This window comes from Erpetoichthys calabaricus, chromosome 1 (genome assembly GCF_900747795.2).
Source record: "Erpetoichthys calabaricus chromosome 1, fErpCal1.3, whole genome shotgun sequence".
In the NCBI taxonomy this organism is placed as follows: Eukaryota; Metazoa; Chordata; class Cladistia; order Polypteriformes; family Polypteridae; genus Erpetoichthys; species Erpetoichthys calabaricus.
In genome coordinates, this window is record NC_041394.2 from 131,501,411 (window position 1) to 131,528,535 (window position 27,125).

Below are 27,125 nucleotides of genomic sequence, written 5' to 3' on the forward strand. Positions count from 1 at the left end.
TACAAGTACAGCAAGTTCAGCCACAATCTCTCCTTCATTTTTTTTCTTCTTTGTTCCATTCTTTTGTGGTACATAAATTGCACAATATTAGAGAGAGACGAGCCTTTCCTTTTTGCAAGGTCCTTGCTCCTTTTTCCTTGTTTATTGCATTATATGTATGGTACTTCCAAGTAGCTGGCTCAATGGCCAGCCAACCCCTGTATGATGTGTTGCATTTCTGTATTGGTGCCACACAAATACTTTCTAGATAAGGCACTCTCAACCTCTTAACCTTTTTTTTTCCTTTTTCCATTCTGTCTGGTTAAAACAAACATGAGACATCAGACAGACATGCCTGTCTTCTGATCATGAGTGTCCTTTGTGTTCCTACAGCCGCATTCTAATCATTGAACTTCTGAGTGTGTGATCATTGGCTATCAGCACATGCATACACAGAGCCTACATCTACAATTTAAGACAGGGATGAGCAATGTAAGTCCTGGAGGGATATACAAATGACCTGACATGACAGAATGAAAGTACTAACAAACCATGGAATTAAATAAGATGTGTTATTGGCAAGAATTGGTTTCTAATTAAGCAACTCGGTTGGAACAAAAACCTGCACCTCTAGGACGGACCTCTAGGACGAATGTTGCTTATCCCTGACTGAAGACAAAATCACTGGGGCGAGTTGCGGGCTGGTTGGATGGAATCACTGGGGATGCCAGACGTGACTGCACAGACTCACAAACATTATATAAATAAAATCTGCAACTAAAAATCATTGGAAGAATGGGTAGTGTGACAGTGCCTTTATATCTGAATGAAATATATAATTAAAAGGATTGAATTATCTAAAAATAACCATCAATCTGTATCAATGAATTAATAATTTTTTCATTACTTGATCTTTGGTGTATATCAGGTTTCTCTGTAGAAAGGTATTGTGCCTGTTCTAGGGTGTTAAAACTGAGACCTTTAATAACAGATGCTTCATCTATAATAGCATCCAGTTTTATTGTTCACTTTATAATGAATATTAATATTATATGATGTATAATAAAAATGTGTTTAGAAATTATTAATGTCCAGAGACCTAGGTTCAAATAACTGCCCAAACAGTGCCTTTGTTAACATTGTACAATGTTTTTCCATTTCTGTGACATATTTCTTGATATTCTATTTTTTGACCTCATCCCTAAAGACCTACTTATTAGGTTCATTTCTGACCCTGGATTCAGTATTGTTTTAGATGATGCTAGTATAGAATTAGCAACCCATTATCAAATAAGCAAATTCTGAGAATGAATATAATTTTAATAGTTAAACACAGGGTAATTGAATTAGGATTCCTAAGCTCATTCTTGTGCCTTGTGCTTACAGTACATTTTGTGAATTACTCTTTGATGGCAGGAATTATGTTTAAATGCATTAAAACGTGGATTTAGATATGTAATTTGCATTTTTATTGCCAATATAGGCTAAACAATTTACGCTTACTTAGACATCATTATCTTTCAAACTCATTGCACTTGCAATATTCACATAATAATTCTGGTAAGTTAAATAGGGGCAAATGGACTTGCTTACCCATAAAGAAAGGTTCAAAAATGATTTGAAAATATGCTGAATATAAGTGAGATGTTGTTTTCTTCTATTAAGAGGAACTGGTGCTTGGCTGAAAATGACGACTCAGGATCAACTGATTGTGTGTTATGATTTTAACACATTTAGCCCTCACTTATTACTTACTTGATACAGAAACATACAGAATTACATGTCTTGAAGGAACATCTCTAATTAATATCAAAGCCTATACATAGTTAAAGATCTTGCTGTGGTTTGAGATTATGGAAATTTGTATTTGTTAAGTATGGGATGACCTTAGTAAAACTTGTTTGTGCATTAGCAATGCAAGTCCTAACACAGGCAGGCAGTAAACCATTAATGTTGTTAAACATTCATTAAAGTGCCTGAAAGGCTCACAGATTATGAATAGCTGAAAGCCACCTGAAAATGAGATGCAATATGGAACTACAAAGAACCTCCTTTTTGACTTAATTATAGCCTTGGTAAGGACAGTCTACTCCAAATTGAGAATTTCAGGTAGAATATTAGTGTTTTTGGATTACATCTAAGAAACAGTGATAAATATAAATTTAAATTAGACTAAAGTTACTTGCCACTTTTTATATGTTGATGTTGACAGCGATGCAAAGACATACCAAAGATGAGACAGTCAAGAACTAGCTGTATTTAAAGATAACCAACTTTTAGAGCATTTTCCTGTCTATCCCTTTTATTCCATATAATTTTATTTTAAGTAATATGTTCTCTGTTTCTGTTAACATTTCATTCTTGATCCATTCTCTGATACCTGGCAAAATGCATAAATGATGTTGTGCATCTAATGGCTAAAGTCATTTCAGTTTATATTTATTAAGCTCACTTTTCCGTAATAACTTTGCTTGCTATACAAGTATAAAATAAAATGCAACATTTAACACAAAATGTAATGTTTAAACATAAACAGAATTTATGTAACATATACGAAAATATACATACAGTATACAGTAACAGAATAATGTTTTTGCTTTAAATTCTGAAAAACATCATTCCCTTGGCAAACATTGACAATTTTATTTGGGTAGAGGAAAAACAAGTGTATTACATTTCAACATAGCTAAATGTTCATTTTTACTGAATGATTATTTGAAATGAATGTCACAATAAAATAACAGAGTCACAGTTTAACATGCAGGGACCACTGAACACTTGGCGATTGAGTATATGCTAAAAAATATGTAAAGGAAAAGGTAATACTTTTTTTAGCACATACTATTCTTTTTCATCTTTATATATTTAGTGTTCAATAGAAATAAAAGCATTTTAATTAAAGATGCCAGATGCTAAACATGGCAAATGTGTGATGAGGTTACACCCTCCATTTATGGGATGGATAAAGACCTGCCCAGATTATTGCTGAAAGCACATTTGCAACCCGCAAGTTCATAGATTATGTTATGATTTCATGAAAGTCTACCTAATTCCAACCTAATTTGTCACTGTTCAAAAATTTTAAAATAGAGGGTGCGTCTAGACAACTTAAAATGAGATGATTACCACTAGTGCTACATTCATTTGATTTTTTTCATACCCTGAAGTAATGCATGCAGGAAGAATCCTGATGAAAAGAAGCTGGCTGGTGCAAGACTGAAACAGGCCCTAAGAACTTAACTGGGAAGCTTCATTGTGAGAATGAGTGTGTCACTGCTCTGTGGCCCACGGTCCTTCAGCAAATTTGAAAACTCACAAGAAAGTTGTTTTTTTTGTTAATTCTTTTAAACTGTACTAATATTTCATGATATCAAATGCAAATTTACATACTGTGGTATTTCTTCCCATATATTTAAATAAACCTTTATGCAATTGACTCTGGTATGAATTAGCATCCACTCTTAAGTTTATTCCTGACTTGCTCCACAATGCAATGACTCAGTGCAACCTTGCAAGGTGAGTGGGGAAAAAAGAGAATAGATCAGTAGAAAATTACTCTGTTTATCTTATGCATATCTTACTGACTGGCATTTGTCTTTTCATACAATTAAATCCATCCATCCATCCATTATCCAACCCGCTATATCCTAACTACAGGGTCACAGGGGTCTGCTGGAGCCAATCCCAGCCAACACAGGGTGCAAGGCAGGAAACAAATCCCGGGCAGGGCGCCAGCCCACCGAAGACAATTAAATCTTATTGTTCAAAAATAACTAATGATATAAGGTACTAACAGTAAGAATTTATTCAACACGCTGTGAATAAATCATACTTTATTTGAAGATTTGATAGTGACTGAATAACCTTTTTACTAATAGTTTTACTGCAAATACTATTTTGTTTGCTAATTTTCATAAGAGGCTATTGTTAATTAGTAGTGTTCCTCTCTAATGGTCTCTTTTATGTTTGTTTCCGCAGCAATCTACAATTATGATGCCATGCGAGAGCATGAACTGTCACTGCAAGTTGGGGACACTGTTCAGATAATGGAGGTTTTTGAAGGTGAGTCTAGCAAATCCCTTTGATCTCCATTGTAGGTCGTAAATGTAACAAAAATAAAATAGTGAAAACACATTTTGAAAAGGACAGTTGTCCATATTTTTCTGTTTTCTGCCTGTTATAAAGCTCCAGTAATCATGTAGCACTCTAAAAAGACAACAAATACAATGTGTGTGTGTTCTTGTAGGAAACTGTCTTCTTCATTTTGTAATATTAATATGTCAGATTTAATAGCTTAAATCTCACTTATGATTCTTTGCATAATGTACTAGGTGATACTTTTATTCAAAACATAAATAAATTGTACAGTTACCTAAGTATTTCTGGTGCTGGAGTGTTAGCAGTGAATTGCTAAAATACATGAGGTCAGTTAGTGATTGAACTGGCAGCAGTGCCTTAGTCTCTTTGCCACCCCCAATTTTGTTATCTTTAGTTGGAGCTTTAATCAGCAATTTAATAGTTTTTACACATTAATTTTATATCATGTCCATGATATGCACCGTGTTTGCTCCTTTTTTAAACATTTGCAAAATCATTATGTTTAAACAGGCTTACTCAAGCCCTCCAGACCTAATAACTGGACAGTGGTATCTTAAAAGGATGGCTTTTCCTATGGCCTACTCATTGGTCTGTGAGACAAGCATCCTGGCATTGACCGCAGATAAAGTGAGACTGACCTGATAGGAAGCAGGCAGTGTCTTGTCTGCATGAATATCTATCTATTTACAGGAAAGAAAGTGTACAGTATTTCAGAATGGTATATTGTGATGCGCGAGTCACTGTCTTGCACCTCAAAACAGAAGGCTGAGTCACAATCTTCAGAAAGATCAGCATTATTAACAACCTCTAACAGGAACAGCAAGCATTTTTATTGAGGTGGGAGCTACCACTCTATAACACACAAGCACAGCAAGCAAGCAGTGACTTCATTAGTCATTCCGCATCAGCTCACTCCTTCAGTCCAGGTACTGATAATCCTCCTCCTCAGGTTGGTCCCTGCGGCTGCAGATCCAGGATTGTGATCGGATTGTCCTGAAGGAGATGGGACAAAGAGAAAGTGGGCCAGGTCCGAATTAAAATACCCCACCCCAACCCCGTATCGGGGATCGGTCCCTGGATGACGTACGCTCTGCGCAGAGAGCTTTGAACGAACTCATTGTCGTGAGGATGCTCTACTGTGTCGTGGGCTTGCGAAGGCACTTTTGAAGCAGAATGCGTAGCATGGCAGGGCTGTGTACACGTCACAATATATTTATATAGACAAACACAGAAAGACACAGATTCTGATCAACAGAGTTATTAGTGCAGTAGGACATGAATAAGATTTGTAAAGTTTTTGGTTACTGTAATAGTGAGATGTCTTTTTTTTCCCATGTAGAAAAAAAATTGCTTCATCTGTGTGTCAGAATCTAATCTGAACTTCTGCACGTTTACTTAAATATCAGTGCATATGTTTAGATGAGTATTAGTGTGAACATTTCTGTATAGCCATACAATCATACTTTATGCAGATGATACAGTTCTCCATAAAACTCCAATGCATCTGCTTACAAAGTAAGTAGGTATGAGCTGTGTTATACCATCATCTGAAAGTTTAATTTGTAATATTACTGTTTCTTTAACTCAGGATGTTAGTGGATAGGGTTTATTTTTGAACTTGTGAGCAACACAAGATCTCATCCTTTGCTAAAGCTATTTACTATACCTATAAATAGGAATAAACTAAACATAAATGTATTAGGGTTGCTGATTAATTGCTGTTAACCCGTACAATTAGCACATTAAACATTTCTATGATTAAATTTTTTAAACAGCTCAACGCCTAAATTTGTTAATTAAATCCAGGTCATTTGACTGTGCATCACTTGTAGAGAGCGAGAGAAACTGCATCTGGTGCCAAAGATTTTCAACCCCCGTGTCTACGTTACATAATTCCTCTACACTGGCTAAATGTGTCCTCTTTAACCTCATTACCATTATCTCAGAGATCACTTGTCCACCACTAGTTGCACACATGTCGTCATCCAAGAGTTCAATATTCTCCAATGTACGGCGTCTATTAACATACTTGTTGCAGCAACAGGGAATGCAGGATATGGGCTCTCAGAACATGAAATGCGTGAAGAAGAAAGTGCTTTAACATGTTAATGACAGTTCCTTACAAATGGCCAGAAACTGCATTATACAGTACATTCCAGTTTTAATGATAGTGAATCATACAATGGTGAGGACTTTGCTGAAATGGTAAACAGTATCACCTCTTCTGAATGTCCATGGTGTAATAAGAGCTTTGGACAACTTTCAAGGCTGCTGTTCACTGATTTCCATGGCACAAAATAGAATTATCAATTATTATATACAGTGGAACCTCAGTTCACGAACGCCTCAGTACACGTACAACTCGGTTTACGACCAAAAAGTTCGCCAAACTTTTGCCTCGGTTCACGACCACACACTCGGTATACGAACAAGCCAGTTTCCCTTTCGGTTTGTGCGCGCTGATGATTTCCGCACGTGTTGCATTGTTCTCGGTCAGACGTGAACTGCTGAACTGCTGCAATGTAAGAGAGAGAGAGAGAGAGAGAGAGAGAGAGAGCAGGCAGACTCGTGTGCTGATGAGAGAGAGAGAGAGAGAGCAGGCAGGCTTGTGTGCTGATGAGAGAGAGAGAAAGAGCAGGCAGGCTCCTGTGCTGATGAGAGAGAGAGAGAGAGAGAGAGAGAGAGAGCAGGCAGGCTCGTGTGCTGATGAGAGAGAGAGAGAGAGAGAGCAGGCAGGCTCATGTGCTGATGAGAGAGAGAGAGAGAGCAGGCAGGCTCGTGTGCTGATGAGAGAGAGAGAGAGAGCAGGCAGGCTCGTGTGCTGATGAGAGAGATAGAGAGAGCAGGCAGGCTCACGTGCTAGAAAGAGAGAGCGCGTGCAGCTGAGAGCGAGCCTGTATGTGCAGCTGAGCAGGGAGCCTGGGTGTTTGTCAGTGTTATCCAATGTTTTTACATTAGTTTACTATTACACTGTGCATTCTATGGTGTAATTAACTATATTTGTGCTTAAAAATATTTAAAAAAATATATTTACATACAGTTCGTACGGTCTGGAACGGATTAATTGTATTTACATACAATCCTATGGGAGAAATTGCTTCGGTTCACGACCAATTCGGTTTACGACCAGAGGTTTGGAACAAATTATGGTCGTGAACCGAGGTTCCACTGTATTGTGAAAATAATTAGGTGCCAAAATAGTGCTTTTTAAAAATTTCCCTACCTCTCTTCTTCTGTGTCTCACTCTGTCTCTCAAAATAAATGGCTGAAGGATCATACTCTGTTTTTAATAAGTTATATGCATGCTGTGATCAGATGGCTATCAAGTACCATTTTAAGCTTTGACATTGCAGACTATCACTCTTTTTCTCTCTCTCTTTATATATATATATATATACCCTGTGTATATATATATATATATATATATATATATATATATATATATATATATATATATATATATATATATATATATATATATATATATATATATATATAATATACATAGTATATCTATCTATCTATCTATCTATCTGCCTGTCTGTCTGTATGTATGTATGTATGTATGTATGTATATATGTATGTATGTATGTATGTATGTATGTATGTATGTATACAGTTGTCCAGTGATAGCACTGTTGCCTTTCAGTAAGGATCTGAAAGTTAATTTATCATGAAAGGGTGTACGTGGTCTGCAACAATCTTTAGGCTGGTGGTACGTGTCAAAGTAACATCCACATGGTCGATAAGGCCCAAGGTTTCTTAGCAGAACAATATCCAGAGCATCACACTGTCTCTGACTACTTGCCTTCTTCCATCTGCCATCTCTTATCCAGATAAATGACACACACGAAATGATAGCTATCCACATGATCTAAAAGAAAACATGATTCCTGAGACTAGGCCACCTTTTTCCATTGATGCATGACCCAGTTCTAATTCTCACATGCCCGTTGTGGAGACTTTTAGAGGTGTGACAGGGGTCCACCTGGGCACTCGGACCGGTCTGCCTATACGCAGCAAGTTGCGATGCACTATATGCTCTGACACCTTTCAGCAATTTGTGTTATAGTAACTCTAAAGCACCATGATGTCCCCACATTGATGGATTAAAGACCAGAAGTCCATGTGACTGTCATCATTAAGTCCTTCCATGAGAACCCTGAATACAATGAGGACTGATTGATGTCATTGATGTTAGGTAGAATGCCTAGAGGGGGATGGGTGGTGTCGTGGCCTAGGAACCCCTGCAGATTTTATTTTTTCTCCAGCCATCTGGAGTTTTTTTTGTTTTTTCTGTCCTCCCTGGCCATCGGACCTTACTTTTATTCTATGTTAATTAGTGTTCTCCTATTTTAATTCTTATTTTGTCTTTTTTTCTCTTTCTTCATCATGTAAAGCACTTTGAGCTACATTATTTGTATGAAAATTTGCTATAGAAATAAATGTTGTTATTATTGTTGTAATGTGGGATCAGGCCAGACAGGTTAGCCTTTGTTCCCCATGTGCATCAGTGAGCTTTGGATCCCCATTACCATGTTGCTGGTTCATTGGTTGTTGGACCAAGTTTTGTATGGTACTAACCACTCCATAACAGGAACACCCCGCAAGACCTGCCATTTTGGAGATGCCGTGAAACCATCATCAAGCCATCAAAATTTGTTAAAGTCTCTCAGATCCTTACGTTTGCCCATTTTTCCTGTTTCCTACACATCACTCTAAAGAACTGACTGTTCACTTGCTATCTAATATATCCCACCCCTTGGCAGGTGCCACTGTAACACGATCATCAATGTTATACCCCTTACCTGTCAGTGGTTTTAATTTTGTGGCTGATCATTGTATATGTACTATATATACAACGTAACAGCCATAACTGTGTGGAAAGCTGAGCTGTATTCTGTATAAACAGTCTGGACTTGTCTGCCGGGTGATTCTAGTTGAAGAATATCATAAGATACATGATTCTCTCATTCTCTCAGAGATGCTGCATCCTCTGTTGATCAATATATTCTATTTATGAACTAGTTCAGGTCCAAATAAGGGTTAGGAGTTTTTCAAATACTCTCATTATGACAGATATCAAAGAGACAGATCTGTAATAATTGAGGCAACAAATAGCAGTTGTATTGTTAACATGCATCATGGCTGTCATCATAGTGCAGTGCTTAGAAATCAACTTTTAACCATCTAATTGTAAATGTGAGCCATGCCATCCAGATGTACTGCCACTAGTATTATTTATACAAACTCCACTTCACAAATGCCATAGAGACGCTTGGAGAGCAATAGTGAAAAGGCAACTGTTTACTCAGCTTACGAGACAAAAGCAGGTGGCATAAAGAGTGTTTATGCTGAACAATGAATGTCCTGACACAACCTATTATAGCCCTGCTTAGCACACCCATTTTTAGCTTCTTGGTACCAATCTACACAAAAACAAAATCAAAATGGACAAAATTCTAAGATTATTTTATGAGTTTCACAAGATAGAAATTAGCAGTTCCACATTTATTCTTTACTTAGTGGAAAAGACTAAGAAATATGTGAAAATTTCAATCATCAACCATATATATAAACAGCACTGCTTACTGCAAGAAACAATTGAGGATGTTTTCTTTTCTTTCACCACTGGTAATATATCATGAAACAATTCCTTTTTAGCCAGCTGGTATATTCACGTTCCCTTGTGATGGACTGGTGTCCAGTGAAGCAACAATTGCCTTGTGTCCAGTGCTGCTAGGAGAGTCTCTGACCTATGTGACCCTCAATGAAATTATGAGAATGTTTTGTCATTTTATCTCCACCAGTTGTGCGAGAGTGAGGAATTTAAAAAAAGAACAACCTCCACCATGTTGTACTTTTGGTTAGTAGTCTGTCTTAAATACCATACTATCTGGTTAACACAAGTAGTAGTTATTCTTCAGTGTCACTTGAAAAATATAAATTCCGGCAGGTAACAGTGTCAATTCAAGTCTGAGTTTCAAAAAGACAAAAAAACTAAACCTCTCTAAATAAATTGTGCACAGTACTCAGAAAAAGTAGCCAATGTCAGAAATAAAATATAAAGTCTTTGTCATTTGACTGTAATTGTTATTGTGATTTGATTTTTCCAAAGTTTTAGAATTAATATCAACTGTACTTAACTAAAAGAAACATTGTTAACAAATTATCTATATTTAAATTGAGGAAGCAGGTTCTCTCCCCTCTTTAACTCCATCTATTTTTATTCATTTATTAATTTATCTATTTACTTATTTTTATTAGCTTAAAGTTTTACTCTGCTGACCTAGCTCTCTTTCTCAGGGGTGGGTGTTGATTTGTTTCAAACCTATTTTTGTAAAACTTGATTTATTTTTATGGAATGTTATTTGTTTTAATAAAATATAAAAACAAAAAGAAAATATCAAATGCTCATTTATTTTTCCTTTTCTATTGGCTCCTACACCTTAAAGTCATATTTGTGATTGAACTGGACTGTGCCTTCAGTCCTATTGTGTGATCCAGCGCTCCCAGCTCAATATGTAGGTCCTCACATAGTCACATGGGTAGATGGGATACAATGCAAAGCAGAAAGTTTATACCTTGAAGAGTTTGATGGGACTATATACAATGGATTCAGAAAGTATTCGGTCCCTTCATGGTCTGCACACTTTATTGTGTTATTGCTTTATTATAAATTGATCTCTTTGTAATTTTTTCTCATTAATCTATACTCTTAACGCAATCTGCAACCTATAATGGTAAAGTGAAAACATGTTATCAGAAAGGTTTTCAAATTTATTAAAAATCTAAAACTGAAATCTCTTTCATGTAAATATTCTGGCCCTTAATTCAGTACTTTGTAAAAGCCCCTTTGGCAGCAATTACAGGTAAGTAATTTACCTTCTAGGGTAAGTCTCTCCAAGCTGCACACACCTGGTTTTGGGCAGTTTATCCCATTTTTCCTGGCAGATCCTCTCAAGCTCTGTTAGATTGGATGGGAAGTGTCTGTAAACTACCATCTTCAGGTCTCTCCACAAATGTTCAATGGGGTTTAATTCTGGGCTTTGGCAAAGTCACTGAAGGGCAGTCATAGACTTGTCTGGAAGCCACTCCAGCATTGTCTAGGCTGCATGCTTCAGGTCATTGTTGTGCTGGAAGGTAAGCCGTCAACCCAGTCTGAGGTTGTGTGTATGCTTTCAAGCAGGTTTTCTTCAAACACTTCTCTGTATTTGGCTGCATTCATTATTCCCTCAATTCTCTTTGTCCTGGCCATGCTTCATTGTAGGGATGGTATTAGGCAAGTGATGAGCAATACCTGGTCTTGGCCACACATAGTGCTCGGAGTTCTACCCAAAGAGTTGAATTTTTGTCTCGTCAGACCAGAGATTCTTTTTCCTCATGCTCTCAGAGTCCTTTAAATGTCATTTGGCAAGAATGGCTTCCATCTAGCCACTCAATTATAAACACCTGATTGATGGAGTGCTACTGAGATGGTTGCCCTTCTGACAGGTTATCCTATCTCAGTAGAGGACTTCTGAAATTCTTTTATAAAGTGAGATGGTTGCCCTTCTGACAGGTTATCCTATCTCAGTAGAGGACTTCTGAAATTCTTTTACAAAGACCATTCGGTTTTTGGTCAGCTCTTTGCCTGAAGTCCTTTTTGTCCAGTTACTCAGTTTGGCTAGACGGCCAACTCTCAGAACAGTCCTGGTGGTTTCAAATTTCTTCCATTTCACAATTATTCAGGCCACTATGCTTCTTGGAAACACTTAAGGCCTTAGAAATGGTTTTATACCCTTACCTTGATTTATTCCTCACCACAATTTTATTTTGGAGGTCTACAATCAAGGTCTTCATGGATTGGTTTTAATCCTGACAAGCAGTGTGAATAGTGGGATCTTTACAAGATGTCCAGTTCATTCATTCTTCTACTTGTTTCAGGTTGAGTTGTGGACAAATCTTAGTGAAAATTAAAACAAACACGATATACCTGACCACAATTTGGAGTGCTACGGCAAAGGGTCAGAATAAATTTTATAAATTAGAGATTAGAGATTAGACATGTTTTCACTTTGACATTATGGGTTATTGACTGTTCAACAATAATGGCAAATTTATCACCTTACAGTTAAATCTACAACACAATGAGGTGTGCAAAAAGTGAAGGGATCTGTATACTTTCTGAATTTACTGAATGATTTTATTGCAATAATGTGCTACTTTTATAATGCTTGCTATGGTGATTATATATATTCTATAATGTAAATGAAAAGCTACCTTCTACACTGCTCTCCTCCCTGAGGGAATCTTTAAATACAATAGTAGTGTCCGCCAAGTTGTAAAAGCTGCATTCAGCATTACTGACATGGTAAACAGGTACTTTCATATTTTCGAAAGGTTCTCCTTTAACCTCCTTCACCTTATTGCAGGTTTCAAAGATGAATTGCTATCCCTGACAAGTGCAAACTATTTAGCCAGACAGTGTGAGATCTGGCAGTTTGGAAAAACTGTCAGGTCTGCTGCCCTGGAATCCAACCTTGCTCAGGTTTCAGGCAAAGTTTAGCACCCTTTGTACTGCAGTGGTTAGTTTTTGGACGATAAGGCCATATCCCTCCTCATTTTCTTAATTCATTACATACATTATTTTGACCTGTATTTTATGTACATCTGCTCTTTGATGTTAATCAGCAAAAAGTGGGTACATACAGTATGGAAAATTGATAAATTGATCAGTAATTCATGCCACATTTCTTACTTTTGTCTGCTGCCCTTCTTTATGTGCCTTAATTAATGTAAATGATTTAATTGCCAATTGTCATGATTATGGATGCTTGCACAGTACTTACAAAGTCTTTCTAAATGTTCACATTTTATTATCTGTGTACAATACATTCTCTACTCCCTGTATTATGGTTTTTTCAGTTATGGTTTATTTAGATCTTTTTATGATTACCTGTGAATAAATAAATTTGATTTATTATTATTTTCATTAATGCTGTGACATGATTTTTGTCTTGGATTAGGTGCATTGGGAAGACATGATAGCAGTGGGTAGTCAAGCTAATATTATATCCTGAAAGTGATGGCATTTGAAAATACACAATGCTTTCAGTATTGTCCAAGTTTCTGAATACCATTAAAAAGAGTTTGCTGAATGAAAGTTTTGTAGAGTTGTCCTGGTAATAAAATTGAGCACAACATTTTTCTCTGATTTCGAGTTTGGTTAGCATTGTGGATTAAGAAGCTAGTATTCTTATTTTCTGACTTGACCAGTACACATCAGAAGACTTTGTTTTGTTTTGCATTTCCTTTCCCTTGGCTCTTTTTTAAGGGGACAGTACAAGCATCTTTTAGCAATGCGATGACGTCATTTCCATGCAACATAATAACCAACAAAAGTCGTAAAGCAATATTAGAGGTTATTCTTCCTTGCTGCAAAATCCATTTTAGTAACTTTTTGGAAATCATAGATTCAATCTGGAATGCCCTTTTTTTAAATTTAATCTTATTGGGGCCGTTGAGGATTCATGGGGCAACTGGGATTAATATTCGTAAGTGGCAGCACTGTGTCAAGATTATTTAGAGCAAGGTATCAGTTGGTGATCACTGCTCAACCGAGAAGTGCCTGTGGGGTACTGTGGACCTTCTAGCTTGGTAACTTGTCAGTTTGGGCTTCTGTAGCTACTATTTACAATGGAAGTATTAATAAGAAGGACTGAGGTAAAGAGGAAGGTTACTTTATTTCATTTTACAATGTCATCATGCATATTTTTCAACTAAACTTTGTCTGATTTTGCTTGTTTTGATAATGCACAAAATGGCAGTGCAAAGGGAAAACAACAACAAAATAAAAACACAAAACATAATGTTAAAATAAATCAACAACCAAAATAAAAATGAATGTTTTTATGAAATATTACACAAAATTGTTTAGACAATTTTCTAGCATTTCTTACATGACAAATTGATGCCAGTGTGACAGTTGCTTCAGTCTAAACTAAGCTGATTGATATTAAAAAGAAAAGAGTAGAGCAGCCATGGATAATTTAAGGATCATTTCAAGGAATAGTAAGGCAAGCACTGGCAAAATACTGGATTTATACTCTGATTCAAGGAGCCAAACAAACCTTATAGCTACAAAACAGATATGTGACAAAGCATCAATTTTTATCTAATTTATTTTGCCTAGAAATATTTTTTTTCTTTAGTGAGGCCTTTACTTTAACAAAGATCAGATGCCATTTAACATGCCATTGAATCTTAAATTGTCACCTGCCCTTGAACAAAGACACTGGGCCTAGTAATATTGAGCAGCAAAACTCAGCGAAGCATTTTTTCACAGCAGAAATGCTGTGTTCGCCAGTAACTTTGTTCACAGATATGTTCTCTTGGAAAGTTGCAGTGCGACTGGCTTAGACATTTTTTCCCAGCGACCCATGATTCTATGCAAGGCCAGTGTGAAAACACAGAGCTGTAGCAGCCATGCACAGAACTTTTACATATGTCTACTTTATCATTGTTGCCAATCTGCTGATATCACAATCACTTTAAAAAAAATCCATTTTAAAAAAAGGGGTACATTAGCTAACCATAATGAGAATATTATGAGTGCTGCCCACAGATATATAATACTGATCCCTGTATGCTGGCAGAGCAGCACCGCATCGTTAATTTTGCATCCGTGTGCCTCAGCTACTGGTCAAAACAAGCTTTAAAGGAGCCCTCCTCCTCCCACTTCCCTGATCAGAAAACCCAGTGAAATAATAATAATAACGAAAGATGTATTACTGTTTATGAGCTGTTTCTTTCTTCTGATGGAAGAAAAACTGAGAATCATTTGCACAGATATATGGGAAACAAAAAAGACTTTCCAGATATGCGTGGAGACTCTACTTCAAATAATTAAAAGAGACAATCTGGTTTCTGGTATGGCCAGTTTGTATTCCAGAACTAGAACTCACTGAGCACAATGATCTGTATGTTCTTTAGTTATTGGTAGTTTGTGGCCAATCTGTTGTATTTTGTCTGTGGCGTATGTCCCATCTGGATTTTTTATTGTTTGAAGCATGGTGGGTTTCAGTGGCTCGCACTGCTGCCTCATAGCACAGATCACATGTTTGGCCACAATAATCAGTCTAAAATCATTGGCAGGTGCTTTCCTAGCTCTTAGGGGCTCTTAAAAGACCATCACACCATTATAATCCATTCAAAACTAATTCAGCTCTCCATTTCCCACTGACTTCAGTGCATTTTGCAGAGTATGACTTAAGTTCCTGAATATTTCTATGATTTTGTTGAAGTCACAGCAAAGCGATCTCCACAGCATTTGTTCATCACTGATTCCAAGCAGCACATAGTGACATAACAACCAGCAATCTAAAATGAATCATACTGTGATGAGATTGATAAAAAAGGGAAGTAAAAAATAACACAAAATTTAACAATCTTTCTTTAATCCTGACAGTATTTGTTTTATCCATTAACACTAAGGAAAATATATTCTATATCATACACATAAACAAAAAACTACTCATCTTTTAAATTGTGGACTCGCTAGGTTGCATGAATGAAAAAATGATTGCCGAGTATAGATACAGTTGTGCTTGAAAGTTTGTGAACCCTTTAGAATTTTCTATATTTCTGCATAAATATGACCTAAAACATCATCAGATTTTCACTCAAGTCCTAAAAGTAGATAAAGAGAAACCAGTTAAACAAATGAGACAAAAATATTATACTTGGTCATTTATTTATTAAGGAAAATGATCGAATATTACATTGCTGCTGAATAATTTGTATTAGAATGTCAGAGAGAGGACATGTAGTACTGTTCAAGGTGAAACTCAGTTTTGTTTTAACTCTCTCCTTTGCTGCTTCCTCCAGGGGGTTCAGAGTGTGTCCTATAACCGAGTCTGTCCTTTTAATTAGCTTGTTGAGTCGCTGGGCCTCTCTTGAAGTGATGGATGTCAAGGATGTCACATCCCACATTAATGGAACGCAGCCTCCTAAGAAAAAGGAGCCTGCTCTGCCCTTTCTTTTATAGTTCCTCAGTGTTTGTGTGTTCTGAGACCAGTCCAACCTATCATTGATGTGGAACCCCAAGTACAGTACTTGTAGGAGTGCACCACCTCTACATCAGTGAACAGTGAATGGACAAAGAGGCTCTTTGGTGTGGTGAAAGTCAACTAACGTCAACTTTGAGTTATTTATTTATTTTTTTATGGACGTGGGTTAGTATGTGCAACTGTGGAAAAGGGAGAGAGTATTTGCTATTTTAAGATGGAAAGAGCTTTAGAAATGGTGATTGTGTGATTCAGTGGGTTTGGAATGAATAGAAGTTTAAAGTCCTGGGAAGCCAATAGAGAGATTGTTGGAAGTCACATCTAGCATAGGTCTGAGAGAGGGATGGAGACTGGTGGAGTTAATTAAAAAATAATTAAGTTAATTAATTTAATTTAATTAATTAAGTTAATTAAAACATTCCTGAAGCTAAAGAGAAAAGAAATACCACAATTATCGATATTTACATTTACATTTACAACATTTAGCAGACGCTCTTATCCAGAGCGACTTACAACAGTGCTTAGTAGTCCACGACTGTTCTTCAGTCTTTAAGGCTAGGATTAAATCTACTGTCATTAAACAAGTTACCGCTGACCAAGTTGTACACAAAACCATGCTAGAAGAAAATAGTAAGTTGTTAGTAAAAAATTTTTTTTTTTTTTTTTTTTTTTGAGAAAAGGGTAGAAAAAAAAAAGTATGGGGACTTTAGTCCCCCAAGTGCTGTTTAAAGAAGTGTGTCTTCAGATGACGTTTGAAGACAGTGAGGGTCTCCGCTGTTCGTACAGCAAGAGGAAGTTTGTTCCATCACTGAGGAGCCAACACTGCAAAGAGTCTTGATGCATGTCGTCCTCTTCTTTTAAGTAAGGGTGGTTTGAGACGAGCAGTGCTTGATGTTCTGAGAGAGCGAGAAGTGACACGCTGCTTAACCAGTGCTGATATGTAAGGTGGTGCAGTTCCAGTTTTGGCCTTAAAGGCAAGTGTTAGGGTTTTGAACCTGATGCGGGCAGCCACAGGGAGCCAGTGCAGGTTCCGCAGCAGAGGTGTAGTGTGTGAGAATTTGGGAATATTAAAAATGAGTCTTGCAGCTGCATTCTGGATCAATTGAAGTGGTCGTGTTGCCTTTAGTGAAAGTCCAGACATCAGAGAGTTGCAGTAGTCCAGCTTAGAGATGACCAAGGTCTGGACGAGAAGCTGAGTAGCCTCTGTAGTGAGAAAGGGGCGGATTCTCCTGATGTTGTAAAGAAGATATCTGCAGGACCTGGAGATGTTGCTGATGTGTGGAGAAAAAGACAATTCTTCATCTAGAGTGACACCAAGACTTCTTGCCGTTTTTGAGGGGACGATAACCGAGTTGTCAAAAGAGATTGCAAGGTCAAGATTCGGAGATGAGTTGCCTTTGATGTACAAGAGTTCAGTCTTGCTGGGATTCAACTTGAGGTGGTGGGAAGTCATCCAAGAGGAGATATCAGCAAGGCAGTTTGAGATGCGGGTTGAGACCTGCTGGTCATCTGGTGGAAAGGAGAGAATGAGTTGAGTGTCATCCACATATATGTTTTCCAAGGTTTACGTATATCTAACAAATATGCTGGCATAGCTGTTTGCTATCCTAGTATTGTATTGCAATTTTAGTGGCCTGTTAATAAAAGCTGTTAACAAGAGAAGCACCAGGATTTTTGTATTTTCTTCTTTCATAGCAATTATATTTGTGAGGCAATCATACCATTATTGTCTGACTAATACAATATTGCCTGTACAAGTACTATAGGACTAACAGCTAAAAGAACATCCATGCAATCTAAATATATTTGAACCTGACTTCTTCCTTGATATTGTGGTGGAAAATTTTATTTTTTTAATATCTCTCTGAGGCTAGGGACTGTTCACTTTCAAATAATATTGCATTAGTGCGACAATGTTTTCTGATTGGTACTATTCAGGTCATAAAATGATTTCTTCAAAATATCACATATATTTGTCTTTTTTTTCCGGTGCTGCGTTGACATTGTGCACCAGAAGGCATGAGCTTATTCAGTGCGGCAGGAGCACGCAGGTGGCTGGTTGCTTACGCTATAACACGCTTGACTTGGTGGCAATCAACGCACATGTACTGTACAAGGCATGCATTGGGGCCACTGAGAAAAGAAGAGTGTTTATGGCTCACCTTGCAGATGAACTTCGTCGTCGCTTCTTACAAGAAAAGGCAATGGATAAAGCAAAAGAGGATGCAACATTGACAAGCTTCTGTTCCAAGACCACCGCTCCCCCAGCCCCTTCAGTGTAATAGTAACTATAGCACAGAGAGAAGTGTGTACATTACAACAGGTACACATGTCGTAAACATAGGAAGGATGGTCCTTGAGTGTGTGGGAACTGTTAACATTTGAATTTGATGATGGTATATAGCGTGGAACTGACCTCTATGTACTATTCTTTCCTCTGCATATCCTGGAGTACAAAAGAAACAACACCATGCACCAAAATGTGGCGACTGCATGGGCAAGATCAAAAAAAAAAAAAAAATGCGGTCACTGATTATAAGCACAAGAAGGTATGTGATTGAATATGAATAATGTTGCATCAGTGCTACAATGTTTTCCGAAATGTACTATACAGGTCATAAAATGAGTTATTCTAAATATCATATATAGCTTTTATCCTTTCAGATCAGAGAATTTCCAGTTCCATTGTCTCATAACACCACTCACATCTACAGTTATTCCCAGTTTCAGATAAAAAGTAACAGCGTCAGATCACTGGGGAGCCAGTAGTATGTATCGTGATCGTGACTGAGAGAAAAAAAGTGGAAAAAAAAAAACCCGGTAACTTTTACAAATGCTATAAATTTAAATATTAACAATAAGAGTAGCTCACTACTCAAAACAGTAAATATGCGGGGGAGATGATCTCTGGATTATAAATTGTCAGTTCTAACCACTGCACCACGGAAGCTGTCATATTGTACTTGCACCTATTGTTAAAGTGTGTATTTGATATTTGGCCATCAGCCTTCACACATTATATAGTTTATGTCTACATTTTGTCATTTATTACTAAAACATGCAAAACGTTTCTATTTTAACAATGTGTTTACATAGATTGTTGTAGAAACAAAACACACATCAAATTATTTCTCCTTACAATTCTGGGTAGCTCACTCCCAGATAATCAATCAAGGCTGGATCTGGGAGAACTTCTTGCCCGATGGTATAGCAGGCTGCTTGGGCTTATCAGCACATTTATAAGACAAAAGAGGCTGACGGAGAGGTGAGAAGGGATTTAAGGTGTGCCAGATTTACAAGTTTTTTCGTAGGCTCTGGTAATTCTAGTGTTAATGACTCCAGTCCTGTGCTCAAATTCCATACCTGCTGGAGTTTGCATGTTCACACCTTGACTGCATGGGGTTTCCTTTGTGTACAACCCTAAATATGTTCTATTTGGTGAATTGGTGATTTGGCCCTGTGTGAGTTTGGCTCTGGGTGTGTGTGGACTGGCAACCTGTCCAGAACTGGTGCCCATTGCACCTGTTGATCCCCACAGTCATGTGCTAGATGAAGTGGATTTCAGAATGTGATTTCTTATTTACGGGCTGTAAGGTGGTGCTGTGGTAGAGCTGTTTCCTTGCAGTAATGAGACCAGGGTTCACATTTTGGGTCCTTCCTGCATGGAGTTTGAATGTTTTCCCCGTGTCTGCATATGTTTCATCCAACAGTCAGGAGGTTAAGTGGACTGGCAACACTAAATTGGCCGTGGTGTGTGCATTCACTCTGCGATGGACTGACGCCCTGTCTAGGGATTTTGTTGGGTTAGGCTCCAGTTCCCCCACACTGCTGCTCAGGATTAAACAGACTGGTAGTAGTATGGTATGTTTACTTATTTTGAAACAATACCTAATCAAATAAGTAAAAGCTGCAAACATTGCGCACTCACAAGAACATAATAATTCTTCTCTATGAACTATAGAGAAAGAAAAGAAATCCATCCCTGCTTCAGGAAAGGTAAGGCAAAAAAAAATAATGAAAGTCGTAATCATTTACACCTTTGAATGAGACTTATCTTCTTTGGTGTCTATCATCAGTCGGTAGTGGCATTCAACAGAAATGTGTTTTTCATTTATTCCTTAATTTTTACCTTGCCTTTATCTCTTATTTGAATTCTTGTCATCTACCTTTTTAAAGGTGCAATATTTGCATATATTTTTTATTTTTTTAGAATAGTTTAACAGTGTCTGTAATTAGTCATTTGTAAAATAAACAAGAACAAATATGAAGTATAACATGAGTGGATATGTGCATTGTGCATATTCTAACAGAAAACAGCAAATTTAAAAAAAGAATAAGAAAAACTAATTTCCTAGCTAATATTGGTATCAGTGGGGTGTACGTTTTGTAACAGATGCCTCCAATTTTGTGACTTGTGTAGTATATATTTATTTTATTTAGTTCAAGAGAACATATTTTTAAATGAAAAGAGAATGATTATTATCTTTACCATGGTGTTGTAACACTCCAAAGCTCACAAATGTAGTGTGCTATCAGTGCAACACACTGGCTTCTGCAGTCAATACAAAAAGCAAGTTATTTTCAGACATGATTTCTTCCTTCCATTACTCGCTTCTGTGATCAAACTGCCACTTCTTAGCAGTGCTGTGGCCGCACTGATTAGCTAGAAGGCGATTACTGCATGTTTTCATTCTGCCCACCCACCCAAGCTGCATTGTTCCCTTATTTATGCTCAGCCTTGACATTAAAAAATGTGCAGAAACTACAATGTAGAAGCAAACCACAAAAGCTCAGTTTCAGCCGTAATAAAGAGCCACACTACAGCCTATCTTACACAGATTCTATTCAAGTAACAGACACAATCTTTGTTACATTAATGTCTTTGGCAAATTTTGACATCTCTTGTCTGTCATTATATTGCACTTATCTGTTCAGTCCATCCATGTTAATTAGGTATTCACATTTACTTTCAAGGAGAAGATAGTTATGTTATAATGAACAGACTGTATTGTCATTAGTAAGATGTGTTTGCATGCAACACTGTCAAAGGTGATACTTGATTGATTGACACAAAATAATCCAATTCCTCACATTGTAATTACTTAATAAACAAAAAAACAACTAATGCAGTTGTAATACAAGTTTTCATTCTAGTTTGCACTCAAACACTGTAAAACAAGCTAAACTTAATTTTTTTTCTAGTTCCTTGAAGAGCAGCTTAGTATTAGTGTGGCAACTGATTGCTGTTGTGTCTTGTTTTGCTTGCTATGTATTATTGGGACGCTGCAAAAAAGCATTGGGGCTTTGTCTGACCATGAAACGGAAAATCTATTCAGATAATAAAATATTTTTCAATCTTATTCCTAGTGGACCCTTGTCACTGCAGATTTTTTTTTCCAAACGAGTTTCATAGTCATTGAATCATTTTTCCTCACAATGTTTAATTTGCAGTCCTTTCTCTTTCTTTCTTTCTTTCTTTCTTTCTTTCTTTCTTTCTTTCTTTCTTTCTTTCTTTCTTTCTTTCTTTCTTTCTTTCTTTCTTTCTTTCTTTTATTCTGATTTCTAAATTTACATTGGTTTTAAGAAATTTAGAAATATTTGTATTTTGACATCATTTTCAATTCTTAACTCTCTTATTGTTTTCTTGTTAAATCGCCTTTTTCTACAGAGTTAGCTACCTTAATAGTTTCCTAATAAAGTCAATGAACAAGGAACGAAAGGCAGATGATGCAGAATAACAGAAAAACTTGATAGCTGAAATTTCAAAACTGGGTGGCTCAGAAGCTAGGGATCTGCACTGGCAATTGGAAGGTTGCCGGTTCGAATCTTGTAAAGTAGAGCCAAAAGTGACTCTACTTCATTGGGCCCTTGAGCAAGGCCCTTAACATGTAATTGCCCCATCCTGGGTATGACGTTAATCTGCATCCAGCCCTGCAAGTTGGCCCTCCAACCTGCAGGGAAAACTTGGGGGTTGGTGGCAGAATTGGCACTCCAGCCAACATAAAAAAACCTCAGTCTGTTCCATTCCATCTGAACTAGTGTGGTGCTGAGGTGTCACCCGTTGCATGGCTGGTCCTAATCTGGGATCCTGAGTTGATTTGCCATGTGGTGGGTGCAGCAATGCGCTGTATCAGTGCGTGCTCCTAACCTCTTTGTTATCATAATGATATTTATTCTGCTTTTCCAGGTGTACTGGGTAAGCTTTTATTTCCTAAAGATCAAGCTAGTGGATCTGAAACTGAAGTAGCTGCAGCATAGTCAGTATTTTCAGTCATTTACATTGGTATGTACTCTGTTTGTCATTAATTATCATTATTAGACTACAATTAAAGAAGCAAACTCCACAGGAAAAAAGTGAATTAAAAGAAAAATGATAAACAACAGTTACAAAATTAAAACTATGGCATAAAATATTTCTGCATTTGTTATGAATTTAAATTTCACACTACTGCCTTTTTGTAAATGCTGAATAAAATAATAAGAAAAGTCCAGCTACTTATACAAGAAGATCAATTACAGGAAAACTGAGTCACTGAAACTGATTGGAACAAAAACCTACAGTACTTGTGATACCCAGGACTGAAGTTTAGAAGCTGCTGAGATAATGAATCAAGAGACTACAAGGTGTCATTCAGTGCTGAAATGATTTTAGAACTCAGTATAAAAACAACTTCTATAAAGTTTCAAAATATATGTTTAAATAAAAAGTGTTATAACTCATCAGTCAGGCACACAATATTATATGTTCGTAGAGAGTCTATACTGCCACATGTACAGAACACAGTGACATTTTTACTTTCATGTGCTACAACATGTAGTATGCCTCCACTCTCTGGCGCCGTGAACAGTGAGTGTTACTCAACATGGTTTATTAAAGTAAGTGTTGTGTATTTAATTTTTATTAGATTTTTTTGCACAGTCCCTCTGTAAAGGTCACAATTTAATATATAAAACACTGTCAAATCAAAAACACAGTTCACATTTCAAAGAGATAAAATGCATTCATTTATAAAATTCTACTCTTACTGAATCTGGAGAACTTACATATAATGTAGATAGAAGTGCTGAAAGTTAAAACAGAAGCGGATAGGAAAGCAGAAACGGTGAACTGCCAGTTCAGCTTAACAGGCCACATTTCAGTCCAGGGTATAACTCAAGGCAGGAATGATGGGGATTCCTTGGTCAGTTTAAACTTCAAGGCTCACTAAGGGGGTCAAAACATGTACTAAGTTCACAATATTATTTCTTTCCACCTGTACTTATCTATGCAGAGATTAAAACTCTCTGTTCATTCCATGAGACATGTAAATGTGTAGCCTGTAAACGTCAATTCTGTATGTACAGTATGTTGTAATAAGTTAAAGAAAACATGATTCAGTGTTTACTGTGTTTGCTGTATGCCCTCAAAAACATTGTAACAGTACAAGAATACAGATCAAAGTGTTACATTCAAATCTGACTTAACATACCACTTGTACAGGATCTGCTACAGGGTGTTGTTCATAATTATTCTGGAAAAAAAAACAACTCAATTCTTTATTTAACCATTTCTACTTATTTTCACAGGTTTAGCAGGAGAATTACAGTAAGGCGGTAGCCAGTATTATGTTATAAAGAAAGGTCTAAGTTGAGGCTCCGTTTGATTCAACTAGAGGCATGTTAACTAAAAAGTAGTCATTTAGGACCATGAGCCTAAAACACAGTGGGGGAGGATGAAAATTGATGTAATTGTAGCCATTTGGCTGAAAGAGATCCTATTGCGTGGTGCTCACTGCCCTTTGTCATAAAAAAAGTTCTTTGTTACAATTACTGACCTACTGTAACTTTTTAATGAAACCTTCATTTTATTTTTCACATCATGAATATTCCTGGTTTGATCAAAGTTAAATGTAGAAAAAACTGCATGAAGAAGTATGAAAAGAACAAACACTTCATCATTATAACTATAATTCTTCTCCATCACCCTAAAGAAATATACGTTAATGTCAGATTAATTGCTGACTGTAAATTTTCTCCAAATGTGTGAATGTAGTGTTAACAGCAACTGTGATCTCTGATGATTAGGCTCCCCATCCTAGGTGGATTTCTGCTTTGGGTCAAACATTTCCCACAACTCTCAGTTTCAATAAATGTATTAATTAGGATGATGAATGTTAAGTTTAATATAAAATATTGCGTTGCGTATTTTGCCACTATCGTGAATGCTCAACATCGAATTTACTAGATTGTGTTATTTGTATTCTATAACTCTTTGGTCTTAAAGACATTTTGCTATATCCCACACCCTTTACAGTGATCCCTCGCTATATCACGCTTCAACTTTCGCGGCTTCACTCTATCGCAATTTTTTCTCATACACGCTTACGTCACTACGCATGCGCTTTCTGAGAACTTTTATCTAAGACCCACGATGGCTCCTAAACGTGCTGCTTTTTCTAAGCCTTCTGACAATGAAACTAAGCGCCGGAGGAAGATGCTTACCATCCAAGAGAAGGTGAAACTCTTGGATATGATCAAAGATGGCAATACCCTACAAAAGCCTCCTCACGCATATGAAAAGACAGCGCCAGCAACTGCCTATCAAGATGTTCTTCAGCCACACACCCTGACACCTACGCCTAGTACTCTTTCAGTGGAAGAAGACAACGACGCACCTGCTGAAGATACTGCACCACCTTATCACGCTTGGGTCACAGATTTGCACAGAGACACAGGAGGTTGTAGAAAAAAAAGAACTTTATTTAAAGCACTGCAAACAAACATTTGTCTCTTTTCAAAAGTTTAAACGTGCTCCATGACAAGTCAGAAATGACAGTTCCGCCAGGAGCAGAGAATGTCTGAGAGAGAGAGAGAAACAAAACAACCAATTCCAAAGCTGAGAGGTGCTGCACAATACTTTTAAGTAAGCGGAGTACCGCGTGAGAGGTTTATCGCGCGTTATAGCGCAAGTAAGAAGGGTAAGGAGCAATGTGAAGGTAGACTGTCAGCTGTTTCAGGGGTTTTCCCAGGGCGTCTATGTCCTCTGAGGGTGCAATCAGCGCTCCAGCTTACAACCTGAAGACTCTCCTACTGAGCTCGTGCCTTCATAGGTTAGTGGTTGTGTGTAAGAACTGTGTGTGTGTGTAATTAAATGTACAGTACAATAATAATAATATATTTGTAACATCTAATATGTCTTATTTTCTCTTATTTTGTCTAATATATTGGGTAATACGAGTGTAATGGTGACTAAAGGGTGTTATTTCATGTCTAGAGGGCTCTAATAATGTTAAAAAATGTATTTAGAAGGTCGTAAACAGGTTTTCTATACTCTAACTGCGAAAATATTCGATTTATAAATAAAGAATCCTACTTCGTGAAAATTAATTTATCGCGGTAGAGTCTGGAACGGATTAACCGTGATAAACGAGGGTTCACTGTACTTATGTTTAATACTCTGACATTGGTGAGAGTTATGCAACTTTCCTATTTTTTGTCTGTAATCAATTAAATCCCACTTTTCATTGATTTCCAATCCTATACAAGTAAGAATGCCCCTCATTTAATTTAACAGCATGTTTTCTGTTCACAAGAATTACTACTAAATGCTGTGAAATCATTTCCCCTTTTTTGTCTCTTGCCCCCCGACTCACCAGTACAAGAAACCCTCACATATGATATACTGTTCAACTCATCTTAATGTGTAGTTATACAAGATGTCGAGCTTTTTTAGGTTCCCCCTTACTTTTAGTTCTACAGACCCAAGGAAATCTTCATTTTGATGCCATTTTTGGACCATACATTGTGATATTTCTGATATTTGATTCTTTATGGGTGGCCCTAGCCCTGTAAGAGCCACTCCCAGAAGGGTGAAAATTACAAATTTTAAACATAAGCATGTACTGTATGGTACCGTTTTACTCTATTACAAATAGGATGTTATTTCGAATTCTTTACTAGGGAACTAGCCCTCTGTGGACCACTATATTAGAGGGAGAAAAATTACAGATTTCTATTGCAGTCGAGAATATTTAGACTTTAAATATTTCATTTGAATCACATATTTTTTCAGATATTCTTGTTTAGATGACAATAAATTTCACTTTGACTTTGACTTTAGTATGTACTTCATGAAATAAATCATTGCATTTCTTATGAAATTTCTGAATGATGGCGATTTGCACTTATTCAGACTTTTTGTTTATTATGTTGCAGGTTGGTACCGAGGTTACTTGCTGCAAAACAAAGCTCAGCTGGTAAGAGTTTTTTACTTCTTTGACTGCTGCAGTCTTCTTTTATGTGTTGGAGTTTTTCCTGGCAACTGTTCCTTCTGGCTATATTCCCTTTGGGGCATTTTAATTTTTTTGCCAGCTGGTAGTTGTTTGTTTTATTTATTTTTATATTTTTTTCCTTCTTACTGTTTTCATCTTTTTCCACTTGTCTGCTCCAAGTAGCTATAAAAAGAGAATGAAAGAATGCAACAATCCTCACTACAGCTATGTTCTAATCCCTTTCCTTGACTCTTCTGTTAGAGTAGACTACCTTCAGGCCTCTTAAGGCACTACAGGCCTATTACCTGACCCAGTAGAAGTTGGTTCAACATTAGCAATCTGGAATAGGCCAACAACATACTGTAACATATGCCACCCCAGTTGTAAATGAAGTGAGAGCAACGGTGTCCCCTGCATGACTGCATGAATATTAAGGTGTGAAATTTATTTCATAACACACACAGACACTAACAAAGGTATACCTTGCATGCAACATATATACTGCATTTATATACTGTTAACAGTTACATGCAAACGTTTGGACACCCCCTGACCAAATTACATATTTTGTTAAGGCAAAAATAGTAAAAATAACATTGTCAGCAAACAGAGTAAGACAATGGCATTCTTATGAAAATGTTAACGTACAGTTATGAAATTGTGTTGGATTGTTGTGATTCTTTACTGTGTGCCCCCATACAGTACATTTAATGAAGCATTATAGTTACCATTCACAAAAATTAGATTGTTT

General features: G+C 36.9%; 1 protein-coding gene across 1 annotated transcript in view; it reads left to right on the forward strand.

Annotated features, from left to right (window-relative positions):
• Window positions 1–27,125, forward strand: part of dock5 (dedicator of cytokinesis 5) — a 268,797-nt gene that overhangs the window by 73,747 nt on the left and 167,925 nt on the right. The window contains exons 2-3 of the mRNA XM_028806298.2: window positions 3,958–4,041; window positions 26,319–26,359. Coding sequence (XP_028662131.1) covers window positions 3,958–4,041; window positions 26,319–26,359 — 125 coding nt within the window. The remainder of the gene's footprint in view (window positions 1–3,957; window positions 4,042–26,318; window positions 26,360–27,125) is intronic.